This window comes from Malaya genurostris, chromosome 1 (genome assembly GCF_030247185.1).
Source record: "Malaya genurostris strain Urasoe2022 chromosome 1, Malgen_1.1, whole genome shotgun sequence".
NCBI lineage: Eukaryota > Metazoa > Arthropoda > Insecta > Diptera > Culicidae > Malaya > Malaya genurostris.
In genome coordinates this window covers 16162913-16174870 of record NC_080570.1, presented here as the reverse complement: position 1 = coordinate 16174870, position 11958 = coordinate 16162913, and the positions used below count along the sequence as shown (strand labels likewise).

The following is an 11958-nucleotide window of genomic DNA, read 5'->3' as shown; positions in this document are numbered from 1 at the left end:
AGGACAGTCTTACTCTTGAATGTAAAAGTGATTTTTGTTATCAGAAGGTCATTAAACGTTGTTTAAAATAAACTGGATTTTCCTGTGCGTAACCGAAGAATAACGGAAGTTTATCAATACATGAAACTTGGACGAAACTATTGATAATGTTATGGAAATTCATGAGAGTCCATCGATGAAAACAAATGATAGTCGCAATGGGATAAGTCTGGTGAATACGACGGGTGGGGTAGCAGCTCCCAGCTAAGTGCTTTGATTATATTCTGAACCGGTTTTGCTTTGTGTGCAGGCGCATTGTCGTGTGACAAAAATTACTTCTCCGTGTCTTCTGGCTTCTGGTCGGTTTTCAATCAATTCAAGGTTTCAAATTAATCAGTTGTGTTCTGTAGCGATTAGTATTAACAGTTTCACCAGGTTCTAGAACTACACCTTTCTTCTTGACGAATCGATCTGGTTTTGCAGTCGATGTTGATGTTTGTCCCGGATTTTTTTCCGTTTATGATTCTTAAAATAAATCCATATTTCATCGTCAGTAACAATTTGAAACAAAACTATTTTTTTGTGTCTTTGAAGTAAGATTTCGCAAGTGTTTCTCGGTTTGCCAACTGAATTTTTTTCAATTAATGTGGCATCCATTTTCGACACTTTTCCCATAGCTTCTGAACGGTCAGAAATTGTTTGTTGTGTTACATTGCCATTCGCTTTTAACTAGAAGTATCATCTTCTTCCAATATCGGCGTCTACAAACTTTTTTGACTTCCACGGTTTTCATTACTCTCTTCAAAATCATTATCTCTGAACCATTTTAACCATATTTTGCATGTTGCTTCTGATAGAACATAAATCGGTCACTTTACACTTAATTATTTGCGATGAATCTCGGCAAAATAGTTGCCGAAATTTGCAACATCTCGGCAAAAGATAAAGATCTCAAAATTGGTAAGCGGATCTGAGAATGACATTTATTTTTTATAATTTTCGTCCATTTTATGTCAATGAAAATGACATTTATTAGCTCTGTAATTTCGGAATCGGAAGTCGGATCCACATGAGATTCAAAAACTTTTTTTCGAGCAAGAGTGCCTTTCGTGTGAGTTTGTTAAAATCAGTTTAGCCATCTCGGGCACAAATGATTCCATATTTTGTGCATTTTTCCATAACTCTGGAGCCAGAAATCAGATCAATACGAAATTTAAAAAAAATCCTTCGAACACTTAACACAGATTAACGAGCTCGGCATATCGAAATGCCGAATTAGATCGACATCACGACGTTCAGTAATCCAAATGCTCATGCTCGAAATTCGTTAAAGTAATATTCTGATATCTCGGTAAAGCGCGTTATTTTTATCGAAGTTTGGTATAATATTATACTGAACTTGTCAGTAAACAACAAGTATACCAAAATCAGCAAATCCGTTTGCCAAGATTTCGAACAATAAGTTGGCTTTTAATGAAACTCGGTGAGACAACTGTCATCTAATGTCTCTTGTCAGTTTTGCGAAGCACCACGTCGCCATTGTTCGTGGAAAACGCATAAATTGGATGAAACACAAAGGTTCCTATAATTCGTAGAAAGATGAGTGAATTAAAAACTTGGGACTTTTTATATACATAATTACAAATATCTGCTTATTTCCAGGTAGAGGCGTTAGGGAAAAATAGAAGTAATTGATTCAATCCGAATCGCTTTTACCGAGCTAAAATCCCTGCTGATAAGTTCGGCAATAATTGACAGCTAACAAATCTAGGATTGCCGAGATTCTCAGTATTAGGTATACATTTTGCCGAGACGATTACCGAACACTCGGCTGCGCAAATCTCGGCATTTTTTGCCGAGAATCAGCAATAAAATTTAAGTGTGTGGGCCAGTAATACCTGTCATTTGAGCCTAGCGCCCCGATTCTGTACTTCGATCGAATTGGAATATTTCGATCGAATGCGAAATTTGGCATTCTGTATATCGATCGAGTCCGAGTTTTCCATACAAAACACAGAATACAGAAAGAATATTTTCACATTCGATCGATATACAGTGTAGAAGCCATCTCTGGGAAAAGTAAATGCATATCTTTGTCACAAACACACAACGACATTTTACGATCCTGATGAACTGATTCGAATGGCATATGACACCCGGGCATCGGTAAAAAGTCGGTTTTTGCAGTGATTGCATAGGATTTCTTTATTAGAAAGGCAAAAACGAAAAACAATAGTCTGGCGTACACCATTTGAAGTATTTTTTTTACAAATTTTTTGAACGCTGCATTTCTTGTGCATTAAAAATGGCTTTACTTGGTAATAATGGCATTATTGGTCCCATAATGAGAGTAATTTGATTTAACAATTACTGCATCATTACATTCCGGAATGATTGAAGCCGTTTTTACAGCACTTGCACCCGGGCCCACGGTCTTAGGAGGGTACTTGACGGGACCCGCGAAGCACAAAATAAATCTTGCTTCCCGGACCCATTATTACGTAAAAGCGGCACTGGAATGATACAATTCATTTTGATGCTCTAGATCAGGGGTTCCTGAACTATTTTGAGTCATGGACTCCTTTATTAAAATTAACTTAGGCCTCAGACCCCCATCAACAAATTCCTTTGAAAATTCAATTTCTTGCTATTTTTAGTATTGATGTAAAATACTTATCAATTTCTGCGGATGGTCAAATAAATACATTTTTTAGCGTAAATATTTCAAATAACTTATATGAAACAATAGGGGGTCGATTTCTAGACCTCTTCAGCCCCCATAGTCAGTTTTCATTTACGTCGACCCCCGCAAAAAGGATATCGACCATAAGGGGTCTATATGGACCACTTTGGGAACCCCTGCTCTAGATGCATATAGTTCAACAGGGTAATATAGTCACAGTCACTCAGCCGTGAAACCGAGTTGTCAGCTGCAGAGATGCCATTTATACAGATTTATCTGTATTATACTCAGAGATGCCAGATCTGCAGATTTGTCTTTAAATCTGCAAATTTCGGGTATAGTGCTGCAGACATTTTTTGTTGTGCAGACTTTTGAAAAAGGCGCGACCTTTTTTTGGCATTAAAAATGCCTTACTCTTCACTATATGGGGCCGGGTGTCAATTAAAAGTTTCAAAAATAGTCGCGTAACCTTTTTGTGTCATAATTTTGAACGTTAATAGCTCGGTCATTTGTTGATGGATTTTTATAATTTAACAACCAATCGATCCGGAAACTTTTAACTTAAACATGTATGCCGACGTCGTTTCAGTATTTCAATAGCATACTATTGAAAAAATGGTTGGAATCGACCTATGTTTTCATCCACCAATCCCTGTTGTAGAAAATGACGTCAACTTCTTGTTCGGCATAGAAGGCTTTGCGTCATGCATAAAAAATACCGTATCGTTCTGCGTAGTATGAAGAGAAATCTATAAATATAGGCTGCACAATGTTTCTTTGCCTAGTTGATGTTTAACTGTGAATGAAACAAGTAGCTTGTCCAGTGATCTGATGACTGGATTGTATATGCTGGATTGTCGCCTTTGCATTATGCGTTGGTGAAATTTCCTGTTGTCTGCAACACCGTGTTCGCTTGAGTATCTTATATATCATCTAGCTATTGAAGAACCGAATCAGCGTGGTTACCGATTCTTTTAAAATATCCCATGTATTTAGCAAATTTTTGGCCGATTTTGCCATTAAAAATGCTTTACACTTCGCTTCCCGAGGCTGGGTGTCAATTTAAAACATGCAAAACTAATCGCGTAACATTTTTCTGTCACACTTTTGAACGTTTATTAGTCAGTCATTTGTTGATGGATTTATATAATTCAACAACCCATCGATTCGGAAACATTTAACTAAACCTTATGAGATAACGTCATTTGAATATTTCAATTGCATACCATTGAAAAATTGGTTTGAATTGAGTATTTTATGTTGGTTCTCTGGTAACTATCAGGCCAATTTGGAATTATCGGCGATAGATTTTTCGGATCTAATTTGCAGCGCTTGTTCCTCGATGATTTGTTAATGGATTTTCCTAATTTAAATAATTCCAAAGCTTCAATACATGTTTTAATTTGTCAAACGATCGGTTTGCATACTTAAATCTCCATTCCCATACGAACAAAACGTGACAATGTGACTGAACAAGTTGTTGTCCCACCAGGAATTAAACGGTTTAGTAGTATAAATGAGTTCCACAGGCTCACATATACAGTACAATTAGATGCAATATCATATAGTATCAAAGATAAACTCAAGGTAAGTTTACCTACGATTTTACATGTATAGTTTGAATAAAAACCCTCGTAGAATTTGGTTAACCGCCAGTTTCAGTTCAATTATTATTTGCTTCAAAATAATAAGCGTCTGATGGCTACACGCGTTGTAACTGTGACAATGTTTATTCATGTGTTAATAACATCAAGTTACAATATGAACAAAATTTTGGAATTTCGTTGCGTATCCATTCCGTATATTCCTAATATGCCAAAGCGAAAATCAATGTAAGTAACTAAATATTTTATGCGGACTGTTTCACATGTTTTCTTCCTCGTATTGTTGCCATATTATTTACCGACACTTTCCGAAGATTATCGACGATTATGAAGAAATAATAAAATTACACCATAACTGAGATTACTCGTACAACATTCTCTTGGATCGATTAACTGTTTATAAAATTAATAAGTCCACCCAGTGAACGACCATTATTAGGTTAAAACTGGGGGTAAATAAACGATATAAATCAAATCAAATTAATAAGTTTGTACGTTTCTCGAAAATTATCATCATAAAATAGAATTGTTTCATTTGTTCAGGTTTAAATCTTTAAGTTGTTTGTATCTAAAATTGAGCTGTAAAGTAACTGTGAAGTGTAGTGAAGTTGAGTGTATCATCATCATTATCATCTTCATTTTTGTATTTATTATGAAGACCCTAGAAACATTTCATTTTTAATGTTATTGTGCTCGGTCGTGTCTTGAATACAACCCTCTAAATTTTTTGTTCACCAAATCAGTTTTGCGTGTCATACTTAATAGAAAAGTTGCTGCCAGTAAGGCATGCTTGCTGACTGCAGATTTTTTTTTCACATTTACAGACTTTTGAAACCCTGTCTGCAGATATTTGAAATTTTCACCTGGTTTCTCTGATTATACTGATTGATACTTGCACATACATATTTTATAGGGTATCAGGTATTTTGGCCACTTTAGGATTGATTTTATTTTGGCCCACTTTGTAAAAATATCCACCAAACGTTGTAATACCTTTCGCAATAGGTAAGTTAATGTGATTAGCTTCAAATTGATACAAAATGGGTTACTTAACATCGAATAAATCCATAAAGTTTGTTGAGTGGGCCAAAATATATGAAGTTTCCAAAATACTTCTGTTACCCTACTGATTTCCCTAATTTTATACAAATAGCACAAAATGTAAGAAAGAAAAGATTTGAATTATATATTGAAATTTCCGTTCGAGATATTTCATCGCAGTGGCGAGATAAAAGTTTATTAATTAACGAGTAAACCACAAATTAAAATGGACACCTTTTGTGCAGTTATATTGGATAATCAACATTAAAATATATTTATGTTATAATTAGAAACCAATTTGAAGAAAGTCAGAATCAGGAAACTTCATTTTAAGACCGAGAGTTGAGCTTGAGATTGTATATTAGGCATTGGAATTCCTTGTCAACTGAAGAAGCCAACATTTTCAAACTAGATATGGAATTGAAATTCAATTGTTGATAAAAAAAATATAAAAAATTCGTCGTTGTATATTCTTGTGTGCGCGGCAGTGAACTATGAAGATATGGGATGTGAATTCTCAATCATTTCTCAGAATGAATATAACTGGCATCTCTGGCCGGCAGACAACTCAAACAGAGAAGAAGATGAAGAAGCTATATCTGTCATCGTTTTCGCTTTTTTTTACTATGCATGTTAAGAAACATTCTCAACTCGGCAGGGGAGAAGTGAATTTGAAAAGTTATTTATCTAATTGATGTTCAGTAGTTGTTTTTGTTAAGTATCACTCGTGTCAAAACTTGAAAAAGTATCTATCGTAAATTGAATTCATAAACAAAATTCATTTTCGATTCAGTCAGATTGCTGGTACAACTATAAGCAGGTACGAATACGAAGTCAAATCCAACGCGGAGGTAAACTTTGCAAAACTTAAAAATCGCTATCAAATACTTGCGATTTTGATTGAGGTATTCCGGACATTCATGAGTTCCGAATCAAATTTCAAAGATTAACTTTGTTGACGCTTTGAAATAAACAAATACTCGCCTAATTTGAACCATTTGTCTTTCCGGGTACTGGATCCATATTCGGAAAGCTTTTTGAACCAAACAATGATGTGTGATTTCCAATTCAACAACAGCAAATCAAAGCATTCGAATGTTTTCCCAAAATGTCTATTTTTTAATGAAATTGATCATTTTTATGTCCCATAATACCAGGTAGCTTGGAATACTTAACAAGTCTATTCCGACAAACGTTTATTCACGTCAACTCGCCATTAACACGTCCCACCAGACTGTTCGGTGTTTGTTGAATAAACGAACCGGATGTCAGATTGACCCGAAACAAACTATGCTGACGGGGATGGTGATGTGAAAGTTGTCAAACAATGGGGTATAAAAATATTACGAATCCTAAAATTCCAATGGAACAGTGAGATTCTACCGGCCTACTACTATGATTTTTTATGACACTAACATCGGAACGTCAAAAAAAATCAACAGCTTTTGCACCCAATTGTCGCATTTTACATTTCTCGATGAAATTACTAAAAAAACCCTGGCTTTTGATCGTAGCCTCGGAAAGCCCTAGTGTTATATATCATTTGACTCAGCTCGACGGGATCGGAAAATGTAAGTGTGCAATTTTCAGAGATTTTTCTGCACTGAACCGTCTTAAACAAACTTAGGCTCATGTGAAAGAAATTCGGACTGTGAACCAAGTTCGAAGATCAAATGGTTCCGGTACAGGAGAATTAATAAAAACCATAAAGAAAAAATAAAGTCTCTTCTGTCCAGTGCTACTCAAATAATCATAGTTAACCTGTAATTAATTTTCATAGTAAGTGTCGGCAGATGGCTTTTTGGTCGTTAACTGAAAAAATGCGTGAATTCTCGTTTTGGAATGTAGACGACTAAGTCGTTCAATGTTTGAAAATCAAAATGTTTTGTATACAACACAACAACTCAACACACTAAATTTGTCGTAAATTGTTGGTTAAACGAATCACACGTGATTTCGACTCATCTAATAGTTCTAATTTATTTAAAGGCACTTTTAATTATTGTGTAACATTTGATAAAGGAAAACAAAAGCATAAAAGTTATATTCCGGAAATAAAGTTCAATATGCAAGGAACAAAACGACCAGCGTCTGCTATTGGAAATAGTGAATACGAGAAGATTGAAATGTAAGCGATTTTGCATCCCATTGACATGCCATTTTTAACTCGTTCATCTGTTTTCAGTCCCAATCATGACCCTTCTGCTTACTGTAGATTGTGTTTTTCCATTACTCAGCTAGAGCCAATTTTTGGGAATCCTAAGGATAGTAACGAATCACTTACCCATCTAATCGAAGTCAGTACCAGCATCAAACTTAAGGTCGAATCCGACTATCCATGTTCCCTCTGTCGTTTATGTTACAACAAAATGAAAGAATTTCAACAGTTTCGAAAATTGTGTCAATCGTTAAATCGTGTAGTTCGACGTGCAAAGAAAGAGGCAGAAAACGGATCTTTTGTTGTTACACCGTCTGCTCCTGTCCATGTTCCATCGCCCCTGCCTGTATCTATTCCGGTTTCCACACCCACCATTACCTCTACGACGCCGGCGTTCGAGGATACCGTTCAGGATGCTTTTTGGATACAAGAACTGTCAGATGATGAAGTAGGGATCACTGAAACTTCTTCCCAAAACGAATCAATTGGAGTCTCAACCGAAGAATCATTAGAAAACGAAGGCGATATGCCATACATAAAACTCGCCAACGATTGGTACTGCTGCAAACTTTGCTCTAAAATTTTTGAGAATTTATCAAACCTCATGGATCACTTCAGAAATTGTCATCCCGAAAAAGTACAAGTCTATAGTTGCTCGCAAGCTGCAATACCAGTTTACAAAGTTAGGGCCCTGAATATTAACGAAGTGTTGGTGGGTGGAGCAATTCAGTATAAATGTGACTCTTGCGATACCTTGTTCAGTCAGAAAAGAAATATTGCTCGGCATCGTTGGAGGTATCACAGCGCTCACGCGGAAAAATTCCCTTGCACGAAGATTGTCTGCGAGATAGTGGGCTGTGGTTGCTTTTTCATGGATAACAAAGCATACCGGCGGCACCTGATGGCCATGCATCCCAATGAGAAGGCTCCTGATCCGGGACCTAACGGTGTATTGGTGAATCATTTCGTTTAGAAGGATTCCTTCGTTAGCTGGGTTCTACCGTTCTGGACGAAAAAATCATCGTTTATATGTGAGTAGTGAATGAATTTGAATAAGTAATTTTCCGTTATATTTATCAATGAAAATTTCAGCAAATCAGCACAACATTTACAAAAAAGAGTGCAAGCAGAGGCAAAATTCAACTTTTCAGTCATACGTAATAAACTTGGAAGCACCGTGAAAGATCAAGTTAATTGGTATTGTGTGAGAAAGTCGTTTTATTTTCCAATTCAATCAAAGAACTGTCCCATATTCGCCTTGCAGTTTAATTAAATGTGAAAGAAAACAAACAACCAGGAAGGAAAGCTCAGAATGAAAATATTTTCGTCAAAGGAATCTCATTGTATTAAAAAAAATCGATTGGAACTATGATCTCCTATTCCATAAGGCTTGATAGATTCGAATGATAAAATCTACGTTCGTTTGCAGGTCAACTTTCTATGAAAATCACCGATTTATTCTAGCTACCCTGCTCAACAATGAATGAACTCATGCACAACTCGGATCAAAATACATCACTTTATTGGTAGACACATTAAAAGAAATTCACGCACTTCGTAAGCCTATTGCACCGAGTCTTTTTGTTCCTCTTCGAAAATTTGACCGCAAAACTCACACCGGTTGGCATCTCCTGCGGCGCGCTCGTGGAACATTGTTTTGTGTTGCTTCAGATGTGATTTGGTACGGAACCATTCGCCACAATGATTACATGCGTACGGTATCTGACCCACATGGGCTACCAGGATATGGTATTGCAGTAGCCGCCGCTTGTCAAAAGGTTTAGAGCAAACCGAACAGCTGAATGTTTCCTGAGGTGGATCATTCCAGTGGTGTTCCTGGATATGCACCAAAAGCGCCTGGTAGGGGGAAAAAGTTACGGCACACTTTTCACAAACATGAATCCCGTCCACCTGGGATGTATTTTTTGCACCTCCACTTGTACTGATATGCATTTGTATCTGATGTTTGGAACGCTGCTTTGAATCAACAAATACGCTTGGACAGTAATCACATTTGTGTCGTTCCGTGGAATAATTCGGTGATGATTTGTCATGATAACGATCCTTGTGACGAGACAAGCCAACCCGATTGCTGAACCCTGCATCACACTCGTCACATTTGAATGCAGGGCTAGTTGATCCGCTACATTCGACCGAGTACGATTGTGAGCAGTTGGGACATTTATACATTTTTGATTCATCTGGGTGACGCATTTTGAAGTGCTCTACCAACACCGACAAGCTTTGAAATGCCTCGGAACAAAATTTACACCTGTGCCAGCTGTCTTCGGTCAGCACGTATGGCAAACTGTCTTCATCACCCAGTAGCGCTTCCGGATCGGCCTTAATGTCAATCGCCTCGGCTACCATTATGGCACCTGTATCATCGAGTTGTGGCACAGCAACTGCTTCCTGTAAAATAGCCAACTCTCTTTTTCGAGTACGTATGAAGTTATCCAACTTCTGACACTGGTCACGAAATCGCTCAAAATCTTCCAATTTAAAACGACAATTCTGACAAACAGCACATGGGAGGTCTTCTTCGTTTATCAGAACAACGTGGACATTTTTAGCGATCAGATCGATAAGATCCTGCTTCGGATTACACGGATAAAGTGGTTCCACCAAGGAGCTGGACAAGCAAAGACGGCAATACGAAATCGGATTGGTGCTCGGACTGAAAGCAAGCAAATGTTAACATCATGTTCATGATAGTCAAACCAAATTCATTTACATTTCCAGCAGGGCGGTAACCGTGGCAGTTTCCATGACGGGTTTCACCTAGAATCCCGCAGAAACCGCAATGTATCGATCGATTTATGCTTTAACACACCGAATGTATGGACGAAAGTCAGTTTTGTTTATGATGAAATGTTTATTATACAAAAATCGATAATTTGTTCACGGAGATTATCAAAAATTCGAAAACCATGCGCTCTGATGGTGGTAGTGAGATTTCTCTGTCACTAAAATTTTGTGCCCAGCGATGTTTCAAGTATTTGTATTAGCTTTGTTGCTTGTGAGGAGTGATGCCAAACTGTTTTTGTGTGCTTTCGCACTGGTTAATGGTTAATATAACGTGTAATTATTGCTGGACATATTTGCAATATTCTCGGCATTCTATTGTTGTTGAAATGTGAAGCTGAAGTGCAATTTTTAGGAACTGCTTTTTATGCATTTGTACTTTTCTTTACGTTTCGTCTTAGACTCGTCAGTGCAGAGCAGTTCAAATTGAACTTCTTAGTGCAAACTTAAACAGTTCAATTTGAACCGCTAAGCGGACGTAAAGTTAATGCTATTTACAAAACACTTTCAATTGGCACTGATAGGACCATGTCTTTCCTGACGTGCCGAACGAAAACGTATTTTCTTCACAAAAGATACACTCTGCAGCCTTCTATAATTTCTTCTCCAGCATTGCTCGTCAGTTTGTGTAGAAAAATAAAAAATGTTCATTAGTAAACGTATGTTGACAACCAGCGATGTCAGATCCACGGAAATTTCCGTAGATCTACGGATTTTGAGAGATTTTAAGTTAATGCTGATCTGATGATCTCGAGATAAGTAAATCTATAGTTAAAAAAAAAAAGTACGGGTGTGTAATGTCAGAGACATAACTGGATGTCGTGAATACGAATATGACACGCTTTATTTATACTTCCGAATTCGAATTGGTAGTTGATCGATTGTTTGAATTGTGCAACTTCCCCCTCTTTCATTACTAGAATTTTAAACGATGCGCCTAGACTAGATTACAGATTAGTTACATTAATCATTCTGAAACGCAATTAAATATTATGAAATAAGCAGTATAGTTCTTTATAATAAAATAATCGATACGTTGACAACGACAGCCAAATTCGAAATGAATGGCTTCCGAGTCGGTGCTATGCATTTTATATAGCAAATCAAAAGGAAGTTCTACAAACTGCAACTAATTTAAAAATGGACTGTATAGAGTACAGAAAAGTAAAATTTCGCTTAATTCTTTGGGAGTATTATTATGGTTCTAAAAAGAACCGATTTGAAGAATTCTGAAATTAATAACTGGAACTGAGTTCAAGAATTAAATTTAGAACATAGAACAGACTCAGAACTCAATTGGATTTTAGTTCTAGAACTACAATCATTTTCCAGAATCCAATTCAGCACGCAGACTCTGAATTCTAAACTCATATTCCGGAACTAAGCTCTGAAATTTGAAAACGATTTTTCGCCATAAATAAAAAATGGGTTGTATAGAGGTACAGTAAAGTAAATTCCGCATAATCCTTTAGGAGTATTATTATGGTTTTAAGAAGAACCGAATAGAAGTCTGGAATAGAGAACTGGACCCTGAGTTCAAGACCTAAATTTAGATCCAATAACAGACTCAGAATCCAGTTTCAGTCGCTGCTGGTTCTCGCCTTGGTGGCCAGCAAGCGAATAAGAGATGCAACCTGAGCGTTTGAGGTTTTTACTAACCACGCAGAAGGTGCATTCTCCGTCGCTGC

At 36.9% G+C, this 11958-nt stretch overlaps 2 protein-coding genes across 3 annotated transcripts; one reads left to right on the top strand and one right to left on the bottom strand.

The window, feature by feature from the left end:
- The first annotated feature begins 5875 nt into the window (after positions 1 to 5875).
- Positions 5876 to 8997, top strand: LOC131433358 (uncharacterized). 2 transcript variants are annotated; one of them, XM_058600100.1, is made up of 5 exons: positions 5876 to 6127; positions 7297 to 7435; positions 7493 to 8496; positions 8558 to 8662; positions 8730 to 8997. In XM_058600100.1, exons 2-3 carry the CDS (start codon positions 7374 to 7376, stop codon positions 8436 to 8438), a joined length of 1008 nt encoding a protein of 335 aa, XP_058456083.1. In that variant the 5' UTR covers positions 5876 to 6127; positions 7297 to 7373; the 3' UTR covers positions 8439 to 8496; positions 8558 to 8662; positions 8730 to 8997. The 2 variants fall into 2 exon arrangements, with proteins under 2 accessions (XP_058456083.1, XP_058456082.1); XM_058600099.1 differs by lacking the exon at positions 8730 to 8997 and having other exon boundaries at positions 8558 to 8677.
- Positions 8971 to 10648, bottom strand: LOC131433341 (zinc finger protein 69 homolog). The gene is made up of 2 exons (XM_058600098.1): positions 10200 to 10648; positions 8971 to 10142 (listed from the first exon to the last, which is right to left on the bottom strand). Exons 1-2 carry the CDS (start codon positions 10232 to 10234, stop codon positions 9029 to 9031), a joined length of 1149 nt encoding a protein of 382 aa, XP_058456081.1. The 5' UTR covers positions 10235 to 10648; the 3' UTR covers positions 8971 to 9028.
- Between the last annotated feature and the right edge of the window lie 1310 nt (positions 10649 to 11958).

What these genes read in the sequence shown, in the direction of transcription:
- LOC131433358 (XM_058600100.1), top strand. Translation starts at nt 7,374, where the DNA reads ATGCAAGGAACAAAACGACCAGCGTCTGCTATTGGAAATAGTGAATAC. An exon ending in GAATACGAGAAGATTGAAAT is followed by an intron (nt 7,436 to 7,492) that starts GTAAGCGATTTT and finishes ATCTGTTTTCAG; the next exon opens with TCCCAATCATGACCCTTCTG.
- LOC131433341 (XM_058600098.1), bottom strand. Translation starts at nt 10,234, where the DNA reads ATGGAAACTGCCACGGTTACCGCCCTGCTGGAAAT. An exon ending in GTTACCGCCCTGCTGGAAAT is followed by an intron (nt 10,143 to 10,199) that starts GTAAATGAATTT and finishes GCTTGCTTTCAG; the next exon opens with TCCGAGCACCAATCCGATTT.